At 41.6% G+C, this 26,790-nt stretch overlaps 7 protein-coding genes across 9 annotated transcripts; 3 read left to right on the forward strand and 4 right to left on the reverse strand.

The window, feature by feature from the left end:
- Positions 1–1,063: 1,063 nt before the first annotated feature.
- LOC130700770 (aspartate--tRNA ligase, mitochondrial-like) lies at positions 1,064–4,246 on the reverse strand. The gene is made up of 10 exons (XM_057522749.2): positions 4,146–4,246; positions 3,880–4,052; positions 3,704–3,802; positions 3,542–3,640; positions 3,310–3,480; positions 3,034–3,210; positions 2,790–2,969; positions 2,622–2,729; positions 2,327–2,551; positions 1,064–1,775 (listed from the first exon to the last, which is right to left on the reverse strand). The coding sequence occupies exons 1-10, from the start codon at positions 4,216–4,218 to the stop codon at positions 1,200–1,202; spliced, it is 1,881 nt and encodes a 626-aa protein (XP_057378732.2). The 5' UTR covers positions 4,219–4,246; the 3' UTR covers positions 1,064–1,199.
- Positions 4,247–8,491: 4,245 nt separating this feature from the next.
- Positions 8,492–10,442, forward strand: LOC130700773 (protein obstructor-E-like). Its single transcript, XM_057522754.2, has 4 exons — positions 8,492–8,672; positions 8,803–9,027; positions 9,103–9,291; positions 9,365–10,442. The coding sequence occupies exons 1-4, from the start codon at positions 8,627–8,629 to the stop codon at positions 9,625–9,627; spliced, it is 723 nt and encodes a 240-aa protein (XP_057378737.1). The 5' UTR covers positions 8,492–8,626; the 3' UTR covers positions 9,628–10,442.
- A 455-nt stretch (positions 10,443–10,897) lies between these two features.
- On the reverse strand, positions 10,898–13,593 carry LOC130700780 (protein obstructor-E-like). Its single transcript, XM_057522762.2, has 6 exons — positions 13,393–13,593; positions 12,211–12,450; positions 11,925–12,134; positions 11,594–11,680; positions 11,399–11,525; positions 10,898–11,325 (listed from the first exon to the last, which is right to left on the reverse strand). The coding sequence occupies exons 1-6, from the start codon at positions 13,439–13,441 to the stop codon at positions 11,304–11,306; spliced, it is 735 nt and encodes a 244-aa protein (XP_057378745.1). The 5' UTR covers positions 13,442–13,593; the 3' UTR covers positions 10,898–11,303.
- A 1,933-nt stretch (positions 13,594–15,526) lies between these two features.
- Positions 15,527–16,996, reverse strand: LOC130700779 (protein obstructor-E-like). The gene is made up of 7 exons (XM_057522761.2): positions 16,842–16,996; positions 16,688–16,761; positions 16,509–16,626; positions 16,331–16,386; positions 16,103–16,250; positions 15,828–16,032; positions 15,527–15,755 (listed from the first exon to the last, which is right to left on the reverse strand). Exons 1-7 carry the CDS (start codon positions 16,891–16,893, stop codon positions 15,668–15,670), a joined length of 741 nt encoding a protein of 246 aa, XP_057378744.1. The 5' UTR covers positions 16,894–16,996; the 3' UTR covers positions 15,527–15,667.
- Positions 16,997–20,327: 3,331 nt separating this feature from the next.
- LOC130700776 (protein obstructor-E-like) lies at positions 20,328–21,878 on the forward strand. Its single transcript, XM_057522757.2, has 6 exons — positions 20,328–20,489; positions 20,713–20,922; positions 20,993–21,094; positions 21,168–21,266; positions 21,345–21,555; positions 21,624–21,878. Exons 1-6 carry the CDS (start codon positions 20,447–20,449, stop codon positions 21,727–21,729), a joined length of 771 nt encoding a protein of 256 aa, XP_057378740.1. The 5' UTR covers positions 20,328–20,446; the 3' UTR covers positions 21,730–21,878.
- LOC130700774 (uncharacterized) lies at positions 21,841–22,882 on the reverse strand. The gene has a single exon (XM_057522755.1). The coding sequence runs from the start codon at positions 22,858–22,860 to the stop codon at positions 21,841–21,843; it is 1,020 nt and encodes a 339-aa protein (XP_057378738.1). The 5' UTR covers positions 22,861–22,882.
- A 1,368-nt stretch (positions 22,883–24,250) lies between these two features.
- Positions 24,251–25,759, forward strand: LOC130700772 (mucin-2-like). 3 transcript variants are annotated; one of them, XM_057522753.2, is made up of 4 exons: positions 24,256–24,290; positions 24,401–24,523; positions 24,606–25,249; positions 25,340–25,759. In XM_057522753.2, exons 2-4 carry the CDS (start codon positions 24,487–24,489, stop codon positions 25,646–25,648), a joined length of 990 nt encoding a protein of 329 aa, XP_057378736.1. In that variant the 5' UTR covers positions 24,256–24,290; positions 24,401–24,486; the 3' UTR covers positions 25,649–25,759. The 3 variants fall into 3 exon arrangements, with proteins under 3 accessions (XP_057378734.1, XP_057378736.1, XP_059352883.1); XM_057522751.1 differs by having other exon boundaries at positions 24,251–24,290; positions 24,401–25,249; XM_059496900.1 differs by lacking the exon at positions 24,256–24,290 and having other exon boundaries at positions 24,395–24,523.
- The last annotated feature ends 1,031 nt before the right edge of the window (positions 25,760–26,790 follow it).

Genomic DNA, 26,790 nt, shown 5'->3' on the forward strand with positions numbered 1-26,790 from the left:
TTCTTTGTGTTCTCTGCCCTTTTATCAACATTAAAAAAAAAATTATTCTTTCATTAGAGTGTCTCTTATCCAATCTTCCTACCGAAGGAAGCGTTCGTTGTCGTCAGGCCTCTCAAGCAAGGCGCGGAAACATCTATATCAAATTCAGCGCCGGCGACCAAATAGCTAATTTCGCAATCACCGCACCAACGAATTTCAACATTAGGCTAACATGTAGTGAAATTACGACCGTTAAGGCTTTTACGGTAAGTCTATTGTGAATTATAAACGACTGAATTAATTTTATTAGCTTGATTGACGATACTGATGTTATCTTCGTAAACAGGAATTTGTCTAAACTTTCTGGTAGTTATTATTTCTTTAGAAGAGAAGTGATTGTCCTTTTTTTTGCTATTGTGGAAAGCTGTTGTATTCACTTTACTCAAATTTTTTAATTTGTTTTATGGGCCCACAGCAAAGCGTTGAAATCAGTAAAACGTCGGATACGCCTGTGACGGAAAGCGAGTACATAAACATTGCAGTGCGGAGTGCAAGCGCCGGAGGCGACGCAGGCTTCCAGAACAAAGGGAATGGCGCATTGAAATGTAACTGGGAGTCCAGTCGTCAATTATCATATGATAATACAGGACGATTTTACGCCCCTATTTATATGGCAAATCAGCTCTTGCATTGACTAATCACGAGACGCTGCGTCGTTCTTATTAGTCGGTGGGTACAAACTGAATTTGCGGGGCCGGATATATGAACCTATGCAGTGTCAATCATTTCAAAAGTTCTACTTTAATTTAAACAATCTTAAGTACTGAATAACCTTTACTGTACTAAATCAATGTTTCTTTTATGCAAACGAAAAAATTAGAATAGAAAATCAACTGTGAACTGAAACAAAGGTGCGCTCTCTCTTCTTCACACATCGCTTGTGATTATCCGTATGATATCTTGGCGGTAATAGACTAGCAGCAAGTGTATTCAATTACCAGACTTTGAAGTATCAACTTGAAATTAAAATTCAACTGGATAACGTAGAGTTTCTCATCACGTCGTCAATCGAACGATATTAAAAACATTTTCACTATAAAAACTCTTTATTAAAGGATGGCATTGACTTCCTGACAATGATCATGATTCAGATTGAACTTATACACAGTTTAGCAGTACTGGATCTAACACAATCCATTCTATATCAACTGCCATCCTGCTTAGCTTCGGTTACTATTAACAGTTCCAATGTGATACATTTCTTTTTCTTTCTGTGAGATCGATGAAGGTGCACCAGACATTAAATCTTTCCCGTCCAGACTCTTTGGAAATGCGATAACATCGCGAATGCTGTTCGTATCGCACATGATTGACATCAGTCGATCTAGACCGAGAGCAATCCCCCCATGTGGCGGAGCACCACATCGTAGTGCCTTGAGCAAATGATGCAAGTTGGACGGATCCTCCTGAAGGATTTCTTTCAAAACATACTCTTGTAATTCTGACTGGTGGATGCGAATGGAACCGCCACCGATTTCGGATCCATTTAATACCAAATCGTAGTGCAAGCCACGTACGTCTAATGGTGAGGAACGCAGGAGATGTTCATCGTCAGGATGTGGTGCCGTAAATGGATGGTGAGCCGATTGCAATGGGCCCCCATCTAAGTCTTCCCATGGCAAAAACAAGGGGAAATCCACCACCCATAGAAAGTTGTTGCTGTTTGAGCGGAAGTTTACGCCCCGCGTCTCGAGGTGATTGGCCACCTCTAGTCGTATCTTGCCCATAGACGGTACCTGCGTATAAAAGAGAGAAGTGAGAACATAAGAAAGATTGGAAAACCAAAATGATTTTCAATATCGAAGAATAAAGAGGCATGTGAGAATCCAGGTCAGGCAGCGTTTGCTCTGCAATTTTCAACGGGGGATTTCACGTTTCTCTATCAGGTTCCAGCTAGAGACTCTAGAGTGCGCTTCGTCATTCCAAAATGGAAAATTAAAGGGAAAGTTGGAGGTACTTCTAGAGGATAGACGTTCGTGCAGGACGACGTGAAAAGCAAACCTTTTCTTAAAATAGAATTCAATCTCTGCCGTATTACATTTCATTGACATAACGCGGATTTTCCATAGCCGCTCCGTTTGAACTGGCCCACAAACGCAAGTCACGGCTCTTTGACGGTTTGTATAGAAACGTGACCATTTTACTTATTTGTAGGGAGCCCGGTTTCTTTCTTTTGCACGCGCAAAATCCATTCGCGTGGTTCATTGCTCTCTCTGGCCTGACTCGTTGCGTTCTCGATGCGGTCTTTTCGTTTGATTTTTGTTTGAAGCAAACGTAAATAACTTACCAAGCTTTCTCTGGGTCCAAGGCCAAGTAAAATAGTATCGCCTGCAGAAGCACCTAAACGATCGCCAACGGAGCTCATTGTTTCTTGAGTAAGTTTTTTGGTCAACGATGATTTCCATTTGCCCCCGTCTTCTATTCTAATGAGAACAAAAGACAGCTGCGTTTCGTTGGTGGCCATTTTTGCCGAAGCCAGTAAGGACTCTTCGGTAGTTTTCGAAATCAAAGCCTGCATGCAATGGCAGGATGGTGTCAGTCGTGTGATTAATGACAAAATTTATTTTTGTTTTTCAAATTACCGCAGAGTTCTTGAAAACTATGGCGATTGCAGCAAAATTTGCAATCTGGGAACTGTCGAATATGCGAGACATTTCGTTGGCCTTGGCGAGATCCGTTATGTCTTGAAGCTTCATAATCAATCAATTCCGTAAAAGAAAGTTTTCTTTTTTTAAACACTATCAAATTACCAGATTGTCGAATCGTGTGTCGGGTTTGTCTACTCCGTAATTTTGCATAGCGTCCTTGTATTTCATTTCAGGAAACGGAATTGGTATATTACCCATGTCTTCGGGCCAAACGTGATTCAACAGTCCTTCAATTAATCTTTGGATATTCTCTTTTGTTGTAAAAGACATTTCAATGTCAACCTGTGCATTGGAAAATTGAAATGAGCTACGATTGTTTCAGAGAAATGGTTGGGTTTCAAACAACCTGCGTGAATTCTGGTTGGCGGTCGGATTTAGTTCCTTCGTCTCTGTAACAACGTGCAATCTGGAAATAGCGATCAAAACCGCCAACCATCAACAACTGCTTAAACTGCTGTGGACTTTGCACTAGAGAATAAAATTTGCCGGGCATTCGGGTAGGAACAACAAATTCTTGAGCACCCTGTAACAAGAAAGAGTCATTATGCAATAGGCTAATGTTTTTGAAACAAACCTTTTGCCACAATTTGTCTTAGGTTTGAAAAAAAAATGTATGTGTTACCCCAGGGGTTCGTCTAAAGAGCGTTGGTGTCTCGATGTCCACAAAACCATGCCTTCTGATTAAAAATTCCCTCATTTTCATTACAATTTCTGATCGCAGTCTGATATTTCTTTGCATTGACTCATGCCTCAGCTGCAAATATCTGTGTTCTAGTCGTAATGATTCTTTTACCTAAAAAGGTGCAAGCTTTAATAGGGTCTATGTGGAAAATGCCCCACTAACAACTACCAACTTTTGGTGATTCTTGGATTGTAAAAGGCAGGTTCGTTGTGGAACTCGAGAGCACTTGCAAGTCTTCCACAAGCACTTCAATCTCTCCTGTAGATTGTTTCTGTTAAATAGAGGGTATAGCTTAGTTTTTATGTAATGTGCACATTGACAATTAATATAGTACAGCATTTGCTTGCCCTGGAGGTCTTGCAGCAACTTTCCCATCGGCAGAAATGACTGACTCAAGAGGAACATCCCGGATTTTGTTCACCACATCCAACCTCTACAGAGAGCATATGTGAGCGAGAAAAGTGAAAGTCACCCCGACATTGCTCAACACAATTAGCCTTCAGTGCAAACCTCATCAGGCACCACCAGTTGCGTCACGCCGTAAGCATCGCGCAACAACACGAACTTGTTTAGGCGCTGGAACTGGACCCATCCGCTAAGTTTCACTTTTCGACCGACATCCGACTTTCGCAGCTCGCCGCATGTGTGGCTCCTCTCAGCAAACGAGTTGGCGTGAACGACGCCTACCGACGACAATTCGGAAAAATATAAAAATAAAATATACATTACATATTTTGACTTTTGCTCTCGGGTATTAGAAAGATTTAGGTGCTTACGGCTAGAAAGTCTCGTCACTCGGTGAAAAGGAGGCCGAATCCGAAACAGTCGGAAGAGCAATGATGATTTCATGTTGATGCATTTGACGCGTCGACGTGAATTTTCGTCTGCTGATCTTTCACGAAGATCTTTCATGCATCCAGCCTTGCCAAACGGAATCAAATTGAGGCCATCCTCATAACGAGTTAACGACCATCCTACATAAGTGTCGTTAACACAACATTCTTGACACAGCTATAGGAAATATTTACAATCACGCTTCGCCTCGGTAGTTTCACACCTGGACAAGAGACGGAATCGAAACAAAAACAACCAAGTGACCGGGAAATTCAATTGTAACGAACGTCGTGTACCCTGCGAATTGTTGTAATGTTTGTTTGGGAAATCCCCTTTCCACAAATATTTTTTTTGTCGTGCGTTTAACTTGGTTTTATCTTTTGTTTTGTTATTGTTTTTTTCATAGCCGTCAGAAGGAAAAAAGTTTGTAAAGAGGCCAAAGGTTCAAACCTCGTGCATGGAGGCAATTCTTGTAATCCCATATTATCATGCTACAATTAGCCGTCTAAGAGGGTTGGAAGTCGTTTGATTTTTTATTTCATTTATATGCACGTATTTTTTTCTTATACAACACACCCTTCTCAACTGGGTTTTCTAGTAAAGGCTACTCATCGTTATCGTACTCTAATGAATGCACGCATACATATACGGCATGGCATTGTCGATTTCCTTTTCGAAAGAGACGAGCTGAGGGCTCAACTGATGTAAAAGAAACTCAACGCGAGAAGATCTAGTGAGATGACCTACTTGACTTTCTCCCAACTTTTCTCCCCTTCTTTTCGTCTTACTCTCTTTTCTTTGTCTTTCTCTCTCTCTCTCTTCTCTCTCTCTAAAGCTATCTGTCTATCCATCGCCCCCTTATATTCCGTTTTGCTTATTCATACCTATTCTTCTGCTAACAATCGTCTATACCTGGTAGACCGAGATCGCTTTCGCCCCGATTCTGTGACGCTGTCTGCCGTACGTTAGTGCCGGTACCTGGGCAAAGGTGCCATACAAACACCAAACACCCGTTTTGTAGCGTATAATACTTACACGCGCGTGCAATAGAAGAGAGGAAAAAGAGGACGACCCGTCCAATATATACCTCCTTTTCTTTTTCTTTTTTTTTTTACCCATATACGTTTTCAGTCGTTTCACCTGCGTATCCCCCGTTTCCCCAACATGACCCCGTCTCTGTTGATGTGCGTATACTCCCCGAAAAAGACCAGACAGACCAGACACCGAAGAGAAAGAAAGGGGGGGGGGGAACTTTCTCCATTGACGCAGTTCTCCATTTTTATTCAGCCTGCATTTTAATCGTGTTGATTTCAGTTTATTTGAGCCGTAATCTTCAACGTTCAATTCAAATCAATAAGCTCATTTTTTTTTTTTTTCAAATTTCCGTTATGACCAACTGGTCCTATCACAACCGAGAATGGGTCGGGCAGCTTTCGTTCGAATTCTGGCCACTACCGAAACGAGCGGATTTTGGAAAACGCGGAAATCAGATTGGATAATAAGAAAGTATCTAGTGTACAGCTATAAACATAATCATTTTGGCGAAGCAACAAACCAGAGTGAAAGGGGGCTACCGAAAATACCGGATTGACGTGTATGTCCGGATTGTAGTATGTGCATAAAGAAACTGTTATAGTAACCCACTCACGCATCAAACGGTAGGTAAATCATATCCTTTCGTAAACTCTTAAAAGAAAGCAAAAAGCAAATAAAAAAAAAAAGGAAATTTTTTTTTTTTAAAGAGACTCTAAAATTGGAGGTCTCTCATTGTCTAGGGCCCTCGTAATGGTTTCTACCAAAAGGGCAACAGGCAGAAAAAGGAAAAGTTGTCGGCATGGTCGGCGGGGCTCCTTTTAAAATAATACATTTTCTTCTCTCTTTAAATAAATTTTGTGTTTTCTTTTTTCGGTTGAACAAGGTTCCATTCATTCAACTTTCTCCTCGGTGTAAAGAAGTCACGTCGCATGTTTTATAAGAAATCAACCAAAAAAGAGAAAAAAAAAGGGGGGAATCGGACGATTGGGCAAAAGGGCGTGGCACGTATTTTCAACTCTTTCTCTTCATCGCCACCAAAAACAAAACAAAGTTCTCTGTCAGTTAAATGATGCCATTTTCGGCGGTTAAGGGGGGGGGGGTATACGTCGGCCAAAAACTTCACATTTCTCAACCGACTTGATCGCTTCATAATCACAGACATAGTTTGTTCTCTCTCTCTCTCTCTTTTTTTTGTGAAATGTTTTCTCTCATTCTCAGTCAATCTGCTGCCGTTGGGTTGGACACGGTTTCTCTTCGACACGTACAGGCGATAGCTCTGCGATCCATCATGTGAATATGTGAGAACAAAGCAGCCACAGTAGTGAAAAAATTTCGTGTAAACTCAATAATAAAACCTCCAAAAAGAATTCTCTTATGTCTTTGTAAATGGCTACGGCTGACTGGCCGTGGTACCTGTTGCTAGATTGCCGGTAGCATCCGAGAAAACAGGCATACCCGCAGCAAGGCAAACACTTTCACCTGGGAAGACGTGCGTCTTTATCCGAAATGTGTTTTTTCAAAACTATAATTTCGAAAAGAAAAGGGGAAGAAAAAAAAAAGAGAGAACAGGCCATATCTTTGACCTCCTCTTTGTCCTCTAGAGAATTTTCCATTTCTTTATGTGTCATTTGAAGGAAAACAAAAAGGCAAGGCCTTTGGTATACAGGTGAAAAAGGGATACCAGGGTATCACTTTCATCAAGATAATCCTCTCTATCAAGACTAGCCCCCTAAATGTCATTCTTGTCCATTCTATCTTATTATTCCTGCAGCTCTGTCCTTCATTGTTTTTCTATGTCATCAATTCTCTGGTCGACACTTAAATCAATTCATCTCGATATTATAAGAGATCCGTGACCTGTTTCCATGTGACCGAATAAAAGCTAAGGAGACAGAGGCCATTATTCAAAAAAATTCCAAAGCCTTTTGGACAAAAAAGAATAAACAGAGGAGGGCTTGAAAAATAAGGTAAATAGCATAGCGAAACAAGTTGAATTGCTCCAAGTCGTGCAATTGATGATTTAACGAACGGGCGGAATGAATGTAAGAGAAGGGGTGAATGTTTTTAAACCTACGAAGCAGCCCACTGTGTATCCAAGGTCTAATGACACACACCGGAAAACTATTTCTTTATTATTATTTTTTTTATTTTTCCCAATCCACTTTACACCATGTTTCTTTTTGTCCCCTTTTTTTGTGTGTGTGTATTTCAACCAGCCAATCCGGTTAGCGGCGAGTTATTTCGAATTCGTGGCTGGCATCCTTCTCGGTACACGAGAACTAGATTGTAATCATCACTTCTTTTGTTGTTGTTGTTTTTTTTTGTTTTTTTTTCTTAGTGAGGGAAGCTAAAACACTTTTGAACGAAACCAATAAACATAAAAAAATTCAATTGGGATAAGAAAAAAAAAAGAACCCCGCTTAGTGAATCTATATGGGTTATACACGTTAAGTACGGCATAGTTTGCCCCATAAGATATAAAGCACCTAACGAATTGATATAAAACTCGTTCGGCAGACGATGCGAAGCGTGAGCTGAAAGTTCAGCAGCGGAACTGCTGCCGGAAAGTTGGAGACGATTTTTTAGCGGTCGGGTCCCGCACATCTGCGGTCTTTTTGTGCGACACACCGACAACGAAAAAAAAAACAATGGAGGCCAATAGCGTTGCCCGATACAACGTTATTTCACGCTTGCAATGTATAGTACCATATGATAACGGACAATTACTGATTGGGAATGTTCGTAAATCTTGCCTAAACACACGGGTGACGTTTTTTTTTTCTCTTGCCTTTTAACACACTTTTAGTCGACTAGTTTCTTACATCCATAACCGGGAAATAGCGAAGCGGAAAAGCCGCGTGTTTATCAGCGCAATCGAGTTAACATTTTTCGCATGAAAGAAAGAAAACAACCCAAAAAACCTTCACCAGTTCACAATGTAATTCTCGTTGTAAAAGAAGGAAAGAAAAAAAAAAACTGAATAGATCGAGACCCACATAGGTGAAAGGTGGTCGAGCGTGCATGTCTCTACCCACAAAACTTCTAGAAGATGGCAGAAGAAAAAAAGAAAGAAAGATTGAGGGTGGAAAAAAAAAAGGAAAAGCTTCTCTTCGACGTGGGGTTGGCCGAGAGAAGGAGAGATGGGCGGGGATTAAGGAAATGGGCAACGGAACGCGCGGGCTCATCCCCAAGCTCCCCCATGGTCCGGCTGAATGCTAGAAAAAGGACCGACTCGCCATGGAGGTGCATCATTCGACAGCCGGCCAGCTCCAAGACGCACAATCTCTCCGCTGAACGAATCCCATTAGAAGAAGACAAATCACCTTTGTGGGGACGACGCTCAACGTTAGCTGTTTTTACTCTTCGTACAAACATCTTTCATTCAGCCATGAAGGCTATTGCTTGTTTTCTTGTCGCTTTGGCGATTTCCTCCGGTAGGTTTTGTTTTGTTTTTATTTGCTATGGAATTTTTTCGTATTTCATTATGCCAAGTTCAAACTATTGAATTTTTCATAGCGCTGCATCCTATCTAATTAATTTGAATTTGATATGGTTTATTATTAGCGGCTGCACAGCAGCTGAAACCTACACAAGTCGATCCTTGCCAGGCTAAAGGCAAAATGGCGGCCGACGTCACCTATTGCGACCGATACTGGGAGTGTATCGATGGCGTCGCCGAGCAGTTCGACTGTCCCAATGGCCTGGTTTTCGCCGGACGCTCTCGCGGTCTCCTCGAGAACTGTGACTACCCATGGAGGGGTGATTCCTGCGAGAACAAGCAGCTGGCCAGTAAGTGCAAATTCATTTGAATTTCTACCCAATTGCGCAGTCACATTTCATGATTTCTTTCTTTGTGTTAAACAGACACTCCCATCAGTGTAGGACCTTGCGACTGGAAGTACGGTATCTTCGGACACGAATCATCTTGCATCCGTTACTGGACCTGCTGGAACTCGACGGCCACCGAACAGTTCTGTATCGGCGGTCTGCTCTACAACGAAGAGAAACACGCTTGCGATTGGCCCGAGGCCGTTGAGGGATGCCAGAAACATCGTAAGACTCACTCATTGCACTCGCATTTCGTTTCATTATTCTAACACGCACATTTTTGCGTTATTTTTTGCAGCTTTGTGCAAGGATGATGCCAATGGCAACGTCCCACTAGGCAAGTCTTGCAACCGTTACTGGGCCTGCCAGGGTGGCTACCCTCGTCTTCAACGTTGCCCAGCCACGTTGGTCTTCGACAAGCGCTCCCTCCGCTGCACTAACCCACCGACCGAGGATTGCGAGGCTCCCCCACCACCACCTCCAGAGGATGACCCCAATGCTCCGGCTGGTCCCGCCTTCGTCGAAGAGGAAGAACCCGCTGCTCCTGCACCTTTGGTTTAATAAAAAACTGAAGTAAGCAATCAAAAATTATATACCAACTACACACAGAAATTAAGAAAGAAAAAAAAGGAACGTACCAAAACCTCATTTCATCTTTGTATTAATCATCTTGATTTGTCCTCTTCTTTCTATACTATTTTAGAATTTTATCCTATCTTCTTCTACTCTCTTTTAAAGCAAAAAAAACAGAAACACATTGGTACGATTTTAAAGCTCCGAATGGCCTATCAGCAACGAGCAACTCAATTCCATTTCGTTTGATTCCAAACTTTTCCTCTTCATTCCGCTACATCCTCTTTCCCCTCTTCCATTTTGTTGGCCGCGTTCATTTGCGAAAAACAAAAAACCAAAAATATTTTTCAGTAAAAAAAAATCCTTTCCGCAGATTGATTCTGCAGGAATTCGTAATATGGAAAATGGCAACTGGTCGTTAGCCCCATCATTTATTTTTTCTTCTTCCATCTTTCGCCCTGTTCATTTTTCTTTTATTTCTCTCAACAAATTTTTACCATGTCATCAATTGTTTATCTGGTCATTGAGCGTCAAGTTTACGTGATCCAGGTCCTTTTGTTACATCGTTTCTATTCCCCACCTTTAAAAAAAAAGAAACAACTCAGTTGACCTACCCACACAGCCCAACTTTTCTTTCTCCTCTTATTCCCATTACCAAGCGCTCCGTTCACGAAGTTGCACGCGAAGTGAAAAACAGATGATCAGCGCGTGTACTTTAACGTAAGAAAATAAGAGAAAAAAGACTGTACCATTCTTTGCTGTTGTAAATAAAAAGAAAACAAATACAAGAAATTCGAAAAATTCGTGTGTTTTCGTGTTTGTTTGGTTCGATCACGACGCGTTATTACCTTTGGTATGCTTTAAAAAAGCTTTTCCCGAACGTTCGTTGTTCACGGCTAGTAAGCCACCTGTTGGATCACGTTAGAATGAAAAAGAGCATCCTTACATGCAGGTAAGCGAGCGGAGTTTCATGCACGAATTTGAACGCGCACACCGTGTGAAACGTAAGAAATAGAACAGCTTGTTCAAATACGAGCTGTTATCACTAAGAAAAGAATGATGTGACCCTATGTCAATGAAATAAAATAATTCATTGAACGAAATAAGAATAAACGAATCTGTTATTATGTGCTTAATTTTAGTTTATTTACCGAAAAGATATTCCAATGAGCCAAGCAGTATTTTTTTTTTCTTAAGAATCTATAGGATTTTTGAAATGATGTGATGTAAATACAAAAAAAAAGAGAAAACAACGAAATACCATCGTTATATCTTATTATTTTTCTTTTTTAAATGAAAGATGATAATAGGCGAGGTCGCGGAAAGGGGGGAAAAAATTACACGGAGCTGTACATACGCGTAAGAAGAACAAGTCGTACACTCACAATGAAAAAAGAAGTCATCAATAGATTAGCCTAATCTTCTTTAATTTTTTTTTTTTAAGGATATAGAAACGTGTGAAGGTGTGAGTGCGTATAATTTTAGATATCTGCCAAACGAATAAAAAGAAGGGACTGTCAAGAAATAAGAAGGAAACAAAAGATCTGCACGAAGCTGTGCCCCAGCACAACTACATTGCGCTAAAGGAAATATCGAAATTGCTCGTTGAAAGGGCCAATTCAAAACGGATCTCGCCTCATCTCTTCATCCCATCATCTCCACAATTACTCTTTGTAGTAATTAGCGCTAAAATAGGAAATGAAAAAAAAAACACAATTAAAATACAACCAGACACGTTTATAATTCAATTTGCATATACCATTGAGGCACGTTCTCCGCATCATCGCAGGTCAGCGTGTCCTCATTGAAAGCGCTTCCGTAGCCGCAGCTGATGAGACGGGGGTAATCGTTAACACAGGTAACGAGTCGAGTGCAATCATTGGGAACTATTTCAAACAAAATAAAAATTAAAAACATTGAATAAAACTTGAATACATTTGCATCCTAATCATACCAGCATAACGAGGGAAGGGGAGGAACTGGCGGACGAGCGAATTGGGCGGCAGGGAGGAGACGTCCGGGCAGCGGAATCCGACGACCTCTATCAAAGTAAAAAATAGAACAACGTGTAACGTTTAATTCTTCCATTGATTTCTCAGCTTTCGGCAAGAACAACAGAAAACCAGATGGCATGAAAATTGAATTTCCCCAGTCAACAACTGTGCGATCCCAAAGCTATTAGTGTTGGGGAAATTCGATGTGTAAACCCCTGCCAAGGTTTCTCTTTACGGGTCGATAAAACATTAGAAGTTTTCAAATGAAAGAAAATCATTGTGTGAACGTACTTTCGGGTTCGCATCCAATGTCCAGGAGGAGATCGGGCCAGTTGCAGGAATGAGAGCGGTCATCGTAAGCCAAACCCTTCTCGCAGGCCACTTCTTCGGCCTCGCCGTAGGCGCATCGGTAGTAGAAAATATCGCAAGCGTCCGACGGCTTGAACAAACCGAAAGAGTATTCGCAAATGGAATCTGGATTTCTAGCGGGATCCGGAATCACTGTATACAACAAATCAATGAAACATACAGTAATTTGAATATCTAAAAAAAAAAAAAAAAAACATTTAATTTATACATTCGTAGACGCGTTCGCCGCAGTTGGTGGCCCAGTGGTAATTGCAAAAATTGTGAACGGATCCGGCTCCGTCGAACAGCAAACCGTTTTCGCAAGTCTCCAACGTCAACGTGCCATTAGCGCACTTGTAAAACTGGTCGCAGTTCGTAGGGTGAGCGTAAGTTTGGAGGCCGTACTGCTCCGGACATGAAGTGATGTCTTGGTAAGCTGAGGATTGCCGGGCAACTCCGGTATCACGACCTGGTTGATTGTTAAATGCAAATAATGTTAAATAAATGTATTAATTTTTGAAAAGAGACGATTGTTTAGAGAGAAGAAGACTTTGATGTGCATTTAATCGAATCAAATTTCAACGGGACTTTCACCTTATAGAATGAGGCGATGGGGGGTAGTAACATCCCCACCGCGAGGGGAGAAATTACACGCGTGAGCCAATAAATAATGAATGGAAAATGATATCTCGTAACATGTGAAATTCAGGCCAGTTTGGCAGCTGGCCATTTTTCTTTTTTTTCGTACATTTGCAGGGTACCATCGCAAGGTGGTGGACAATGGTAGCCCTCAGCTAGTTTCATTGAAGGCCGGCAGCACGGGTACCCCACCCAAATCATAGCCAGGGACTCCACCCCGTGAAGAGTTCGGTTCCTCATTTCAACATTGAAGACCTTGAAGAAACGGACTGCCCGTCAATTCCACCACCGGCGAAAAAAAAAAAAACCCATGCAGCAATGGCGTGTAAAGTGAATGGAACTGTCTCCCGTGCCCTCGGCCCTCTCACCACATCACCTTGTCTTTTTGACGACGATATACATTTCGTTTCCCCTTCTCTCTTTCTCATTACTCAGTTTTAATTGTCCCCCTTTTTCTTTGTATTACGCTTGGCTTTTTTTGGGTTTCTCACCCTGGGGTTCGATTGTTATTACAGTATTATGAAGGACCACGCCCTCGATTATATCTTTGTGCATTTACAAACCGATAATACTGATAGACACCCTTTTACACAAATACTGAAGGTCCTTTAAGCTCTTGTTACTCCCAATGGAAACGGTTTAATCTCGCAACTCGAGCAGCCATTCACTAGCGTATTGTTTTATTATCTGAAAATGGGTTACTTTTGGGGGTGTTTTGCACCAGATTATTACGAATGTCTTTGTAAATAACGAACGAAGGCTAATACTTTACCCGCAACGAGTGGAATGAGAGCGATGGCGACGACCAAAAAGATCCTCATTTTCGGCAGAGAAACAAGTGGGTCTGAAATCCGTTATGGTACGTGAAAAACAAACGAGCACTGGAGCAAACTTGTCTGTAAGTCAACTGAAATCACGCACGATAGTAACACAGCAGCTCACCGGTAGCAAGCGGGCAGCGAGTCTGAGCTCTTGTCGTCGGCGGTTTCGTATTTTTTGTTATACTTTTTAGTGCCATTGTGTGTGTGTGTGTGTGTGTGTGTGGTAGAGAGGAGGCGAACGAGCAGAGACCTTCGGGCGCCTCCACATACGCGTTCAATCACGCTGTGCCGAACCCGTTCACGAAAAAATGCTTACAAGGTGGGTGGTGGGGTGGGGCACATGAACGAACAAAAAAAAAAAAAAACAACCGATGCAGGGCGAAAGGCCCTTCACGCGTGTAACTACTGCCACTCAAATATACCCTGAACAAAAAAGAAATGTGAGAGCCCCCCACACACGAAAGTAAAGCCCAAATTACACGAAGCGCCGTCATGATCTGTGGTTTTTTATTTTTCCAAAAAAAAAAAAATGCCATTGAGGACGATCACCCGTTAGCTGTCGAAAACTAGATCAAACTCGTCGTCGTATCATCAGGTCAATCGTTCGTACTCTTCGTCTTTTACTATTCCACACGAGTTCAATGCTTTCCTCGTTTTTTTTTTTTTTTGTTTCGACAGATAGCCTACATTACACTGTATGGTATATTAATCACGCTGCGAGAAGCAGCTGATTGGCGCAGTGAATGAATAAAGCTGACAACAGGTTTTGTGCGCTCTTTCGTCTAGCGCAATCTGGTTTGTTTAAAGTAAGGCATTGTGTCTCCTGTATATTGAACAAAACAAAACAAAATAGAAAAGAACTATTCCCCTATTTCGAAGTCAACTTTGTTCAGTCTGCCATCAGTTGTGCTGCTGTTTAGTAGGTCGCAGTTGGAGACCCCCTCTCCATTGGCACGCCATCAAATGCTTTGGCTTCTACACACATACAAAAAAAAAAAAAGAAATAAATACGACAAAAAAAAAGAAAGAAAAGATGTAGTGCGTCTTTCTCTTTAATTTCCAGACCAACCACCACCAATTGGATTGTTTACACAGTAATGTATGTCATAAAAATTAACGGCCAGCATAAGGGCTTATATGGAAGGCCCCATCGACTAGTTTATCGTGCAAAAGAGACATTTGCACGCAACACCGAGTTGCATTCGCAGCTGAAACAAAAGCGCCTTGTGGCCATTTTCACCCGAGGAATTTTTTCAAGGGGGGGGGGGGGGGGGGTTCAACGTTTTCTTAATAACGTCACGAAAAGCCATTCGTCTGGAAAAGCGAAACATTATTTTTCGTTTAATACATCGGTCGGAGTTTGCTCTCCCGTTGGGAAAGTTGTACTCAACGCGCGGCTCATCTCCAGCTGTTTTTCAGAATATATACGCCATTCTAAAACACGCTGACACGACTATGTTTTTGTTGTTTTGTTTTTTTTTCGCTTTTTCCTTTTGAATGTGAGCTCTTTGGAAAGCGGTTGACACCAAAGTGTCGAACGGCCTCCATATATGAGCTATAACAATTTGACGATTGGATTTCTTGGAGCTGTTGAATAACGTATTACAAAGAGAGTTACCTGTATTTCTCTTTAAATTTCCAATTTTTGAAATTGCCCTTTTTGTTTTTCTTCTGAAAATCGGGCGAGGCGAACCAACGCGAAAAAAGTGAAAGGGAATAATCGCCTTTGGGCTCGGACAGAACAAAAAGAGACAGCACGCAATGCACGCACGAATTATAATAGACACGCCGTTAAAGGCGTTCAATGAAGGCAATCGAGAGCCAAACTGGTTCGTTCTAGCCAAAAGCTGTAGGCCACCGAAACGTACGTCTTTCTCGTTGCCCAACTGAAATGGAGAGTTTTAATCTAACAGAAAGTAAACCGACCGGTCCACAACTCCCGCTTGCTACATCGTGATTTTAAAAGTTCTTTTAAAATTCAATTCATTTCATCGTAAACTGGAACGTTTACCACTCTATCATTGTATTCAAATTTTTGGAGGTGATTCATAATAACGTTTTATTATTCCAGCAGAAATGAAGATCTTGTTTTAGTTTAAGAAGGTTTTGTATTTACGAATCGTATGAAAACGGTCAACAGAATAAACATTCGTTTCTTTTTTTTTTTTTTTTTTTGGAAGAAGAAAAAAATGAAGAAGAAATTGTACAATAAAATGCAGTTTTTATTTAAACGCGTCCACTGTTTGATCGAGTGTTGGACTTTGGAGTGGTTGAGTCAGCGGTGAGTGCAGGATGATCCTGGTACCAGTCGACGCTGCACGAAACAAAATCAAAGAAAATTAAAACCCAAAACATTTTGAATGGAAATTTTTAAAAATGATCGTACCATTCGGCGACGTTCTCGGGGAGATCGCACTGTTTGCTGATGGTGTTGAAGACCTCGCCGAGATCGCAATTCTGCTCACGTGGGGTAACTCCGTTGAGGCAGACGTAGAACTTCTGGCAGTCGGTCGGGTGAGGGTACCTCGGGTGGGGCTCTTGGATGGCCTCAGCGGCGTCCAACTTGGGGCAAGTGAAACCATCGGCCAAAACTGTTATAGAAGAAGGTAGGAAATAAATGATGAAACAGTTAGAATTGGATAGGGGTGATGTTTGTCTTACATTCTTCACGGACGCAGCCAGTTCGGCCAACGGCGGCTTCCCAGGTGCAAACGCCAGTGGCATCGTTGAAATGGAGGCCGGGTGGGCATACGTTGTGCTTAGGCTGGCCATCGATACAGTCAACGAACTTGTGGCATTGGGTAGGATCCTGCGATGTTAAGAATGAATATTTAACATTTTCTTTCTCTGACATACTGAATTAAATAAAAGATTGGGTTTAAAACTGACCGAATGTTCGAAGATACCGTTCCGGCGGGGGCACTCAGCGTTTCCCTGGGGCGGCTCTGTAACAAAAAAGAAGGAGGTCAAACAATTTGAAATTGATACGACACGAGTTTGATTTGTCGGTCAAACAGCTAATACATCTTCTGGGGGGCAAAAATGATACAAAGTTAAAACTACTTACGGAGTTCAGTGCGGTCCTCGCAATCGACGTTGTGCATGTGATCGCATTTGTGGCTGGATCGCTTGAATTGGTCAAAAACCAAACCATCTTCGCACAATTTTTCGGTTGCTACTCCATCCTAATCAATGAAATTCAATCATTAAACAGTTCAAATATGACTGCTGAAGTGTGTCAATTACTTGGCAGACGTAATACTTGTCGCATTGAATTGGGTCAGGGTATTGACCATTTTTCGGGGGGCAGACGAACGCTCCTGTAATTAGGCAATAAAATCAGAATAAATAGCTTTGTTGAAAACCTCTTTCAAAATAAATTAATAAACGAATAACCTACCGGAAGTGAGGAGCGGGACAAAGGCGACGAGGAGGAGAGCTGTTGTATACATGATCGAATCAGGATGATGAATGCACACTGTGGTAGGCAGTGCTGCTTCTTTTTATCCAGCGGGGAAGCTTCCATCTCTCCACCCATTTTCTTTCCAAATCCTCCCTTTCTCTCCCCCCCCACACAGGCAAGCTGTAAAGCTGTTCCCTCAGCAAAACACCACCTCGTCAAGCTTGATTGATCCTCCCCCTTTTTTCGAGAGAGTCCACGATCGAAATAAGAAGACAAAACCCACTGCAACTTTGAGTGCCGCACACACGCGTACTGTAGACTCTCTGGAGAGCTGAAAAACACCTTGAAAAACTAATAACTAGTATTTTCGGACACTGGAGTTGACAAGAGGAAAAAGGACAACTGATGTCCTTATAGATCCTTAGGATTTGTCGACTTTCGAGGCCACCAATGAGAAGCCCCCCCCCCCCCTCTTTAAAAACGATCCCTTAAAAAGAAAGAAAACGTAACAAATAAGGCGTGTTTGTCTAATTCGGAGGAATTATGTTTTTTGTTTTGTTTTTAGTTGAAGAGATAAAAAGAAAATATGAATCAGTATCCTTGAATCTGATTTTCCAATTTCGACCTGCGAACAAGCCCCAACGACATGGGGATTGTCATTACCGAGAAAACGAAGACAGCCACTCGTCATTTCTTCTGGCTACGTACAAGTGGGTTTTTTACGGTACTAATAAAGCATGATTGCTTCTTACATAATAGTAACCTCCTTTTTTTTTTCGTACAAAAAATAAAATTACTCTAACGGATTTTAAAACACATAGTTTTAAGTGGGACTCCGAATGGCTGATTGTGGAAACTAGGTGATTAAAGGACGCATCACAAATCTCCCTCCGAAAAAAGTGAAAGAAAACTAGCCAAATCATTTTAAAGAAAAGATATATAGTAAATATCTATATAGAAAACAAAAAAAAAAACACGCAAAAAATTCAAAAAGAAAGTTCTGACAAAACAAACCTGATTGACGAAATCAGTGTTTTTTGTGTCTGTTGCGGTGTTGATTTTCGGTTGTTTTTTTTTTTTTTTTTTTTTTTTTTTTTACATTCGTTTTTGAAATCAGAATTTTTTTTTAGAGAAGTAAAATTCATCGATCTCAGCCACACGGAAAACAAATTGATTATCGGCCAACCATCGGCATTGCGGTTCTGGTGGATTGCGCGATGCATATCACCGCGTCTGCCTCGCTAACTGCCGCAGACAGAAAGAAAATGGCCGAAAAAAATATACCCTAATAACTAGAACGACTTCCACCTATTCTCTATCTCCAGGCTCCATCAACATCGGCCCGTAAACACGTGCGGAATTGCGGAGGAGAAAATGTACCGTTACAGAAACGGAGACCAGCAATGGCCGACGCTCCGTTTGGTCAACAGGTCAACATCGACCATTGCACTGGCATTATTACTGAAAGCCATTAGTAGATTTTGTTGTTGTTGGTTTCTAATTTCAAAAGAAAAAACAAAATTCCGATCCGCTCTCTTTATTACGTTGAGCCTTGTTAAAACTCGATGTGCGCAAGAGCCCAAGTTCATTTAGGAATTCAGCTTGCGTCTAACGAAAAAATCAAAAAGAACTTTCTACTGCCATCGTTTTCACTTATCGGCCAAGAATCACCAAATATAACAACAGTCCAAAAAAACAAAAAAAAATTCGGCGATAGAAATCTGTTTTATGTGACAATGACCCACATGGAGGGCATGACAAGATCAACAGATATGCTGGTAATGTTCGCCGGATATGGAACTGTAGAACGACATTTCGAGACAGTGCGTATTTGTCAAAGTATACATTTTACGAACCGCCAATAGATCACAACGGAAAGACTGGCCAATTGAAAAATCCTAGCAAACTGGTGGGGCCGCACACTATTTACGGAGAGAGTGAAAGTTTCTTTTCGTCTATGTTCTCACACGACGCAATCAATTCCAACAGCAAAGAAATTAGATGAGACAATCACCACGGCCGTAGTGGTGTTGAATTTTTAACCGAAATCCTTTCTCTTTGAAACAACAACAACAAAAAAAAAATATATATATGCGCTATGAGAAAGTCGTAATATGGGATTTCCTGTTTATCTCCTATCTCTCTCTCTCTCTGCTTACCTTGCATCCCCTGGCGGACAACGCCCAAGTGAAACTACAGGGCTTTTGCCCAGTCATGTCGATCAAGGAGAGCAGGCGAGACCCAAAAGAGGGGAGGAAAGAGGGAGATAGGAAGAGAGAGAGAGAGAGAGAGCCAACATGAAGCGCGCACAGCAAGAAAGAAAGGTGAAAGTTAAAAAACCATTCGACTTTTTCAGCTGCATACTCCATTTTGTTCATTTTCGATTGCATATTTTCTTTTTTGTGTGTGTGTGCCTTTCTCTCTGTCTATCTTCTTTGCCTGCTGTTCTCACCGGGACGCGATCCATCCACTACAATTGAAATTTGACTACCTAAAAACACGGGGATTAGAAAAAAAAACAAAAACAAATCTGACGCTGAGGTCAGTCTTTTGTTTTCCGAGAGAGAGAAAGAGAGAAACATTTGGATTGTAAAACAACGCCAGACAGGCCGGAGAACAGGTCAATCAATGCCGCATTGCGATTCGCTTGAAATGACCCAAATCTCTCGAAAATGAAATGTCCTTGGATAATGGGACAACATCGCCAAAAACTAATTTCTAGTTGCATAAAATTTTCTAGACTCCCGAAAATGTGTGTCTTTTTTTTTTCAGACGAATTACTGCGGTAAATTAACGTATAATGAATATGCACGCGTATGCGTAATCACTGAAGAGCTCAACGACCGGTCGTGAATTGAGAGCTGACCGCACTGACACATAACTTGAGGCAGGCAACGACTGGGATCATATAGCGTTATTTTAATGGTTTACACACACAAAAAAAAACGGGAAGTCTAATCAATGCAGTAATCAAAATGTAATGTTTGTCGCGGTCCAAAACAAGCGGCTATTTCAAAACTCTTGATTTCCTTTTCCTTTCTGTTAATAGATAATCATCTAGCCCTATGCCAAACTGGTACTTTCCAATTGGAAATATCAAAACCCACCTCTCCAAAAAAAAAAAAAAAAAAAAAAAAAAAAAATCTAAAGGGGAAGAGGAATGCATCCAAACTAAGCACTCTTTTGGCCGCTTAGTTGCCATCGACCATATTATAATGTCCGCCAATAGGAGAAAGCCATATGAGCCGTAATAGCATCGGGGAGGGTTGGGTGGCCGAGAAGGTAAACGTTGTGCATGTAGGTCACATGTATTTTGCCACTGTCCGCGGAGGCAAAATGCGAAGGTTCTACCTGGTGACTGGGCCGTTCTTGAATGTACCTTCACCACCTCCCTCCTCCTCCTCCTTCTCCTCCTCAGCTGCCCCCACGCCTCCCACCCCTGCAGACTTCTCCCTATAAACCATGTGCGATTCGACGGGTACTCTTCATATAAACCCCGTCGGTTCCAGTGAGAGCATCGTTCCGCACAGCTACCTGGATCGTTGTTTCATCCAGTTATTTATTACTTGTATTTGGTGTCACAAAAAAACAACTCCACAAGAATGGCCAAGTACTTTATCGCCCTCTTGCTCGTCGTTTCTTCAGGTAAATTGTTTTAACCTTTTCATTTACTAAAAAAAATGTCATGTCTGATTTGTTAACTTTAGCCTTCTAACAAACCCTAGGGGAGGGTTTCACTTTCACTTACCTGATTGCAACATTTCCTCATACCTTTCTTTGTCCTTCGCACTAAATGATTTATTTCTCTACGGTTCATTTTATGGCATGTGTTTTCAACATATTTCTCTTTACAACCTCCCCCCTGTAGTCTACGGACAAACAGCCGAGAGCGAGTGCCCGGAGAAGAACGGCGTTTTCGCCGACAGCGTCCAGTGCGACCGCTACTACGAGTGCGACAACTTTGTCCTCAGCGAGAAACTCTGCGCCGACGGTTTGGTCTTTGCCGATTTGGCCAACTCTTTCCAGGGACGATGCGATTTCCCCTTCAACGTCGACTGCGCTGGCCGCCCCGAACTCCGTAAGTTTTGCTTCATTTCACTTCTCCATAGAAATCGTGTTAATCAATGTTTTCCGTGAATGAATTACAGAGCCGGCTAACGCTACCACCAACTGCCCGCGCCAGAACGGTTACTTCAAGCACAGCGACCCCGCCATCTGCAACCAGTTCTTCTTCTGCTCTGCTGGCCAAGGTATGATTTGCCATTGTTATTCATATAAAAACAAAAGAAATCTGCATTGTTAATGTTTGCGATATGTTTTCAGCCAATTTGATCACCTGCCCCGATGGTCTCGTTTTCAACCCCAACACTGGAACTTGCTCCTGGCCAGGAGAGGCCAACCGCGTCGGTTGCCAAAGCAAAGGTTTGTTTTTAAACGATCTGCCTTTCTAAATCATAACGGTCCATGGAGTTTTCCTATCATTTGCATTTAATGTTCTAGACGTCGTTGCATTTGATTGCCCTGCCCGAGTTCTTGAGGCTGAGCCAACCGGACCCCAGTTCATCGACCCACTGTACGCTGACCCAACTGATTGCCAGTACTTCTACGTTTGCATCGGTGGTAAGGAACCCCGCCGCAACGGTTGTACCACTGGTTTGGTTTTCAACGACCTAACCAAGCGTTGCGATAGACCCAGAAACGTCCCCGACTGGTAAAATCAAAATCACAAACCAATTGTATTTTGACACTCACATAATACCCTTTTCTTTAAACAAACAGCGTTGACTGGTACAAGACCAGCGAAGGAGACTTGCTGGAACCCGACGTGTTGGAAGATGAGGTTGTCCCAGCACCCAAGAGGACCAACATTGCTGGCCGTTCTTAATTTCGTGTCATCAAATACTCAAATCTCTTAACAGGCACCCCCACAGAGTTAAAAAATTCGCCTGTCGTCAGTGTTATATCATTTATAGAAAACCCATTGTTTCGTATCGATTCAGACGGAGACAGAATTACATGTTATCATTTTCCTGACTCTGCGATGAATGTCGTTGTTGCACATACAAATAACTAGAGAAATCACAGAGTGGTGGAACAGCTCCAGCGCTTCTACCACGACGCTAAACACGTAATATTCGTATTCATCCGGGTAAGGAAGTAATGCAGCCACACCGGCCGGAACGATACACACGGCGACTAGACAAACCAATCCACTGAGAAATTTCAACTGACGTTTCTCGTCTAGACTAGACGCACTCAACACGATTTTCTTTCTCACGAATGATAAGTTGTTCATGGAATTGCTCGGCGTATTTGTCTGAGACGCTGATACGGCATTGGTTGTCATCCGACTCCGTTTGTTGATGATGCGTCGATATTTGAATATGGTGATGATGTTTAAGATAATCAGAGCGGCACACGGTACAAACCTGGCCATTGTCTGCGAAGTGCAGATATAGATCCACCACAAGGTTGTGGAGGTAACATCATTCGCAATTGTTACAGACCAACAATCAGGACAAGTGATACTCCATTTAGGGTACATGGGCAGGTGAATGATAAGGCATAGACACAAAGACGTTACGAGAGCCAATATGGCTCTTGATAACACGTGAATTCGATGGAACAATGAAGGTTGAACAACTGAAACAAAGCGTTCGATACTCATGCACAGTAAAACGTAGGTGGAAAACGTAGCTAACCAATTGAGTAATATCGGTTCGATGTTGGCGTGATAAAACGCTGTTGTGTGAGAGTAGCATTGATCTGATTCAGAGGCTCGGTGCATGATCCACGGCACGGCAAGAATCATCAGCGTTAAGTTTGACAAAATGATAGCAAAAAGGTAGGAGAGAGCGATGGAATTAAGTTTGGAACGAGCCGCTGCAACGAGAGAGAAAGTATTGAACAACATGCCAAAGGCGAGAATCACAGGCATGATGATGGCGTAAGTTAAATGACGTAATGCTGTCACGTCTGGAGGTTCATCAACCGAAGAACAGCTGCTGTTATTCATCTTCCGATCACAGATTCCAGTCCGAAACTAAAAGTGTTTATTGCAAAGAACTTGGGAGAAAGTGGCCTGTTATCTGCTCTGTATATCATTCGAAGGTTTTCTTTCGTCAGCTCATCAAGATAAGCCGATGACGTAAATCACTTGCTAATGAACGTCTTTTCTTTCCTTCGCATTTGTTTTCATGTGTGATAAGAAATAATATGTTATCGTGCTTGTTTGAAACCGCAAGCCGGAATTCGTTTAGTTTGTGAAAACTTGATTTTTGGAAATCTGACAATTGTTTTTAAGGATTTATGCAGATACATTAGACGTAAATGGGAGCACTCTTGGCAAAGATTTCGGTTATGTTATTTTGAAATCTAGAATATGTTTGGATATCGCATATGAGCAAAGCCAAGGCTGCCGGGCGGGAAGGAAGCGCTTGAAGGGAAGAGAATGGAAAACAGATGTCGAAATAATGCGGAAGATATTGCCCCACCCAATTTTCCTTCAATATTACAAAAAGAAAAAAAGTGGAACAATAGATATTGCCAAAAAAAACTTTTACTTGCCAATTGTGGAATTCAAAGTATACGCTATCTCATCTGCAGCAATCTAGCGTTCGTGAATGAAACTACGTGAGGGTTTCCCGCGTTAGTGCAAGTTACGACATGTTCGAACAGGATTTTCTTGTAATTCTATTACAACCAGGTAAGTTGGACCTTGTAAGGAATTTGAATTACCATTGGAGGAAGCATTTTATCCAACTGAGTTGTACAGAATGACGACACATGTCTATCGATATCGGGAATGCAAATGCTGGAAGGAAAAACGGACCAGCCCAAGGTGTACGCACTGCTTCTCTCATTTGCATATTTTCATTAAAGTAAAAGTTGCAACTGGAAATTTGGTACTTTGACCGTTCGTGTTGTTCAATGTTCTTCGTATTTAAATCAATTACGTTTTAAAAGCATTTTTTTTTCCCAATGATAAGAACTGGTCATGTCTAGTACTAAATCAAAAACGATTGCTGTCAAAAATGCTAAATAGACATGTTTTAATAAGACGTCACCCATATCCCAAGTGCGATAAACATCTTTTTAGAAAGCTGGTTTTAATTGACGAAAGTCAAGTGATTCTCGGAGAAAGTTTTCCAACAAATACTGGAACAGTGAAACGACTTTCGTTACAGGGGTGGATCGGCTAAATCCATCGCTCAAGTCTTCATTTGAAATGAGATGTTATAGCTTTCAGTTTTTTCGGAACCGTATAAGAGATTCCCTTTGATATGATTGAAAATGGGAACCGGTAGGAACCCTCATCCTGGCCAACAAGAGAAAACTCGACATCCCAGATGTTGCAGCTTTTATATCCATCGTTACAAAGAAAAGCGATACACCGTTCATGGAAAATATCATTCTTGTTGTAACGATACGCCAGTCAACATGAAGGTAACCAATTTTGTTCATACTTACCGATAGCTTATCGTGTTATCCATAATGGGAAGTGGTCGCGACGAAGCACTTATCCGCAATGTTAAACATTTGCAAAATTATTCCAGGTAGCATTGGTTCTTCTTGCCATCAGCTTGTCCTGCGCAGCCGTGCCAGCCAATAGCCCCAAAAAATCGATCTTCAATCGGGGCAGATGGGACAGACGTACAGAGGAAACTACAACGATTCGAGTATACCAACCGAAATACAAAACATTGTTTAATTTCAAACAATTACCGGCCAGTTCTACTTTTCCACCTATCCCGACGCAAGTGATAGATAGTTATTCCGCATCTCCACCAACCAAAACCCCTCGACATCCATTACTAGTAGAAGACCTTTCGGTGGATCTATCGCTTCCAGCTGCTGCTACAGAACCTTCTGCTTTCTTGTTTTCTGATTCCAGTTCATCATCTTCTCCGGATTCAACTACACAACCTTCAAAGCCATCATCCATGTTCAGCATGTCCAATCTTCTGCGTCCTTCGAATTCAATGACCAATTTTTTCAAATCACTTTCACGTAACCCCAAATCTAATGCTAGTCCGCCTTCAACTGTGAAACCTAATGCTCTATCCGACATGGAACTTCCGTCTTCCATTATGAAACCTCCATCTCTTGTTGCACAACCTTCGACAACTTCCAAACCTTTGACTGGCTCAAGTTCGGTTAGTTTCTCCTCGCCCACCTCTGAAATATTTGTTCCATCGCTGTCCGCATCTTACTTCAACTCTGCACGTGTTCCAAAAGCGCCAGTTTCTCCAGGATTTTCATCCTCATCTACAGAAACATCTCGTCCGCAGGGTACATCTATCATAGTGGCTGCTTCTAATCCTTCGGATGATACGTCACTCCCACGTATCCCGAAATCATCGTCAACCGCCGTACACGCTGCTTCTACCGATGCATCGATCACCGTAAGTCACAATTCAACACTTACCTCACCGTCACTCATTTTCTTAAACTATAGAAAATGCTAATTTTAAAAAAAATGGCTTTCTTATTAGGGGGACTATAGTTTCTCATATCGCGTCAATGATGTCTCTAGTAATCAAGATTTCGGCCATCAAGAAAATCGAATTGGAAACAATACGCAAGGAAGGTATGACGTCGTCTTGCCTGATGGCCGCCGTCAGGTTGTTGACTATCAGGTCTTGAACAATTCTGGTTACACTGCCGATGTCTCGTACTTTGGTGATGTTATACCTTTCGAGTCTGTCAAACTCACCGAACCACCCATCATTGAAAATACGACGCCTGCACCTTTGTTGATAACCAACGCGAAAATAGAAGAAAATATGGAATTTCCTATCTAGTCTTTCTTTGACATTGCTCATGTTTTTGCCAGCAAGCTCTGGTAGAATACCTTGATTTTAGTTACCTTTTCAAGTTGATCTTGGAATTTATTCAACCAAATAAAAGTTTCCGATTACCGTCAATTCTTAATTTTTTATGACCCTGATAGAAAGTGGAAATTTCATTACTTGCGTTTCAAACAAAACTATTGATGTTTAAATCTCTTTCAGTGTGTATGGACAATTTTTAGTATAATTTGCATAGCATCCCAATTGCCAGTATTTTACCTACAGCAAAAGAGGATATAACGTGGGGGAATGGTGGGAATTTATCGTACCCTTCCTTGTTTTATTTAAATCTTTTTCCGTGTCCACCTTTGCGTTTTCAACAGGACTCTCGGGGTAGGGTTACCTTTACACGGAATAAATCGTCCCTTTTCTTTTTATTTAAATTTTTTGTTCATGCCCATCCCCCGCTTTTCTCAAAGGGCTCTACTGTACCGGGGTAGGGTTACCTTCGTAGGAATAGATGAAATGCGCCCAGTTTCTACATTTGGGTGGCCGTCTGACAACAAAAAAAAAGCGTGTAGTATCATTTCAACACGATTTTTCGAGAAAGGCAACATTAAATCAGAACTCGTTGCTGTGTCAAATGAAATAAAATAAGTGTGGGTATCGGACTTCATAGAAGACGACTAAAGTTAACAATATTGAACATGTCAAGGATTTTCAAACCTACGCAGTTTATTTGTGAGTGTCCAGTACGTTGAACTGCTAACATCCATTTCTTCCTGATTTTCAGAGGTAACTGGTCTTTTAGAAAAGGGCTCAGCACGTTGACGTTTTCTACGATAAGCCGGTCGTGTTTGTTGTTGGCCGACAGATGGGAAAGTAGGTTATCAAATTTGCTTGCCTGTTTTGCGTGAAAACGTCCTTCTCAAAACTTGTAGTCCCAGTAATCAACAAACTTATTCTTTCTCTTAAACTCTCCTTTTCAGGTACACACGAACGCATGTTGTTCACGAGGCTTCTATTTTAAACGTTACGTATACTTGGCGATTTTCAAATTGTGTCCCTTTGTATAATACAAAAAAGGAAATTGCATATAATTTTTTTCAGGGTTTTTCTGACAAACTTGTCTAAGCCTGATTTGATACTATATA

The sequence above is a fragment of the Daphnia carinata genome, chromosome 9 (assembly GCF_022539665.2).
Source record: "Daphnia carinata strain CSIRO-1 chromosome 9, CSIRO_AGI_Dcar_HiC_V3, whole genome shotgun sequence".
NCBI lineage: Eukaryota > Metazoa > Arthropoda > Branchiopoda > Diplostraca > Daphniidae > Daphnia > Daphnia carinata.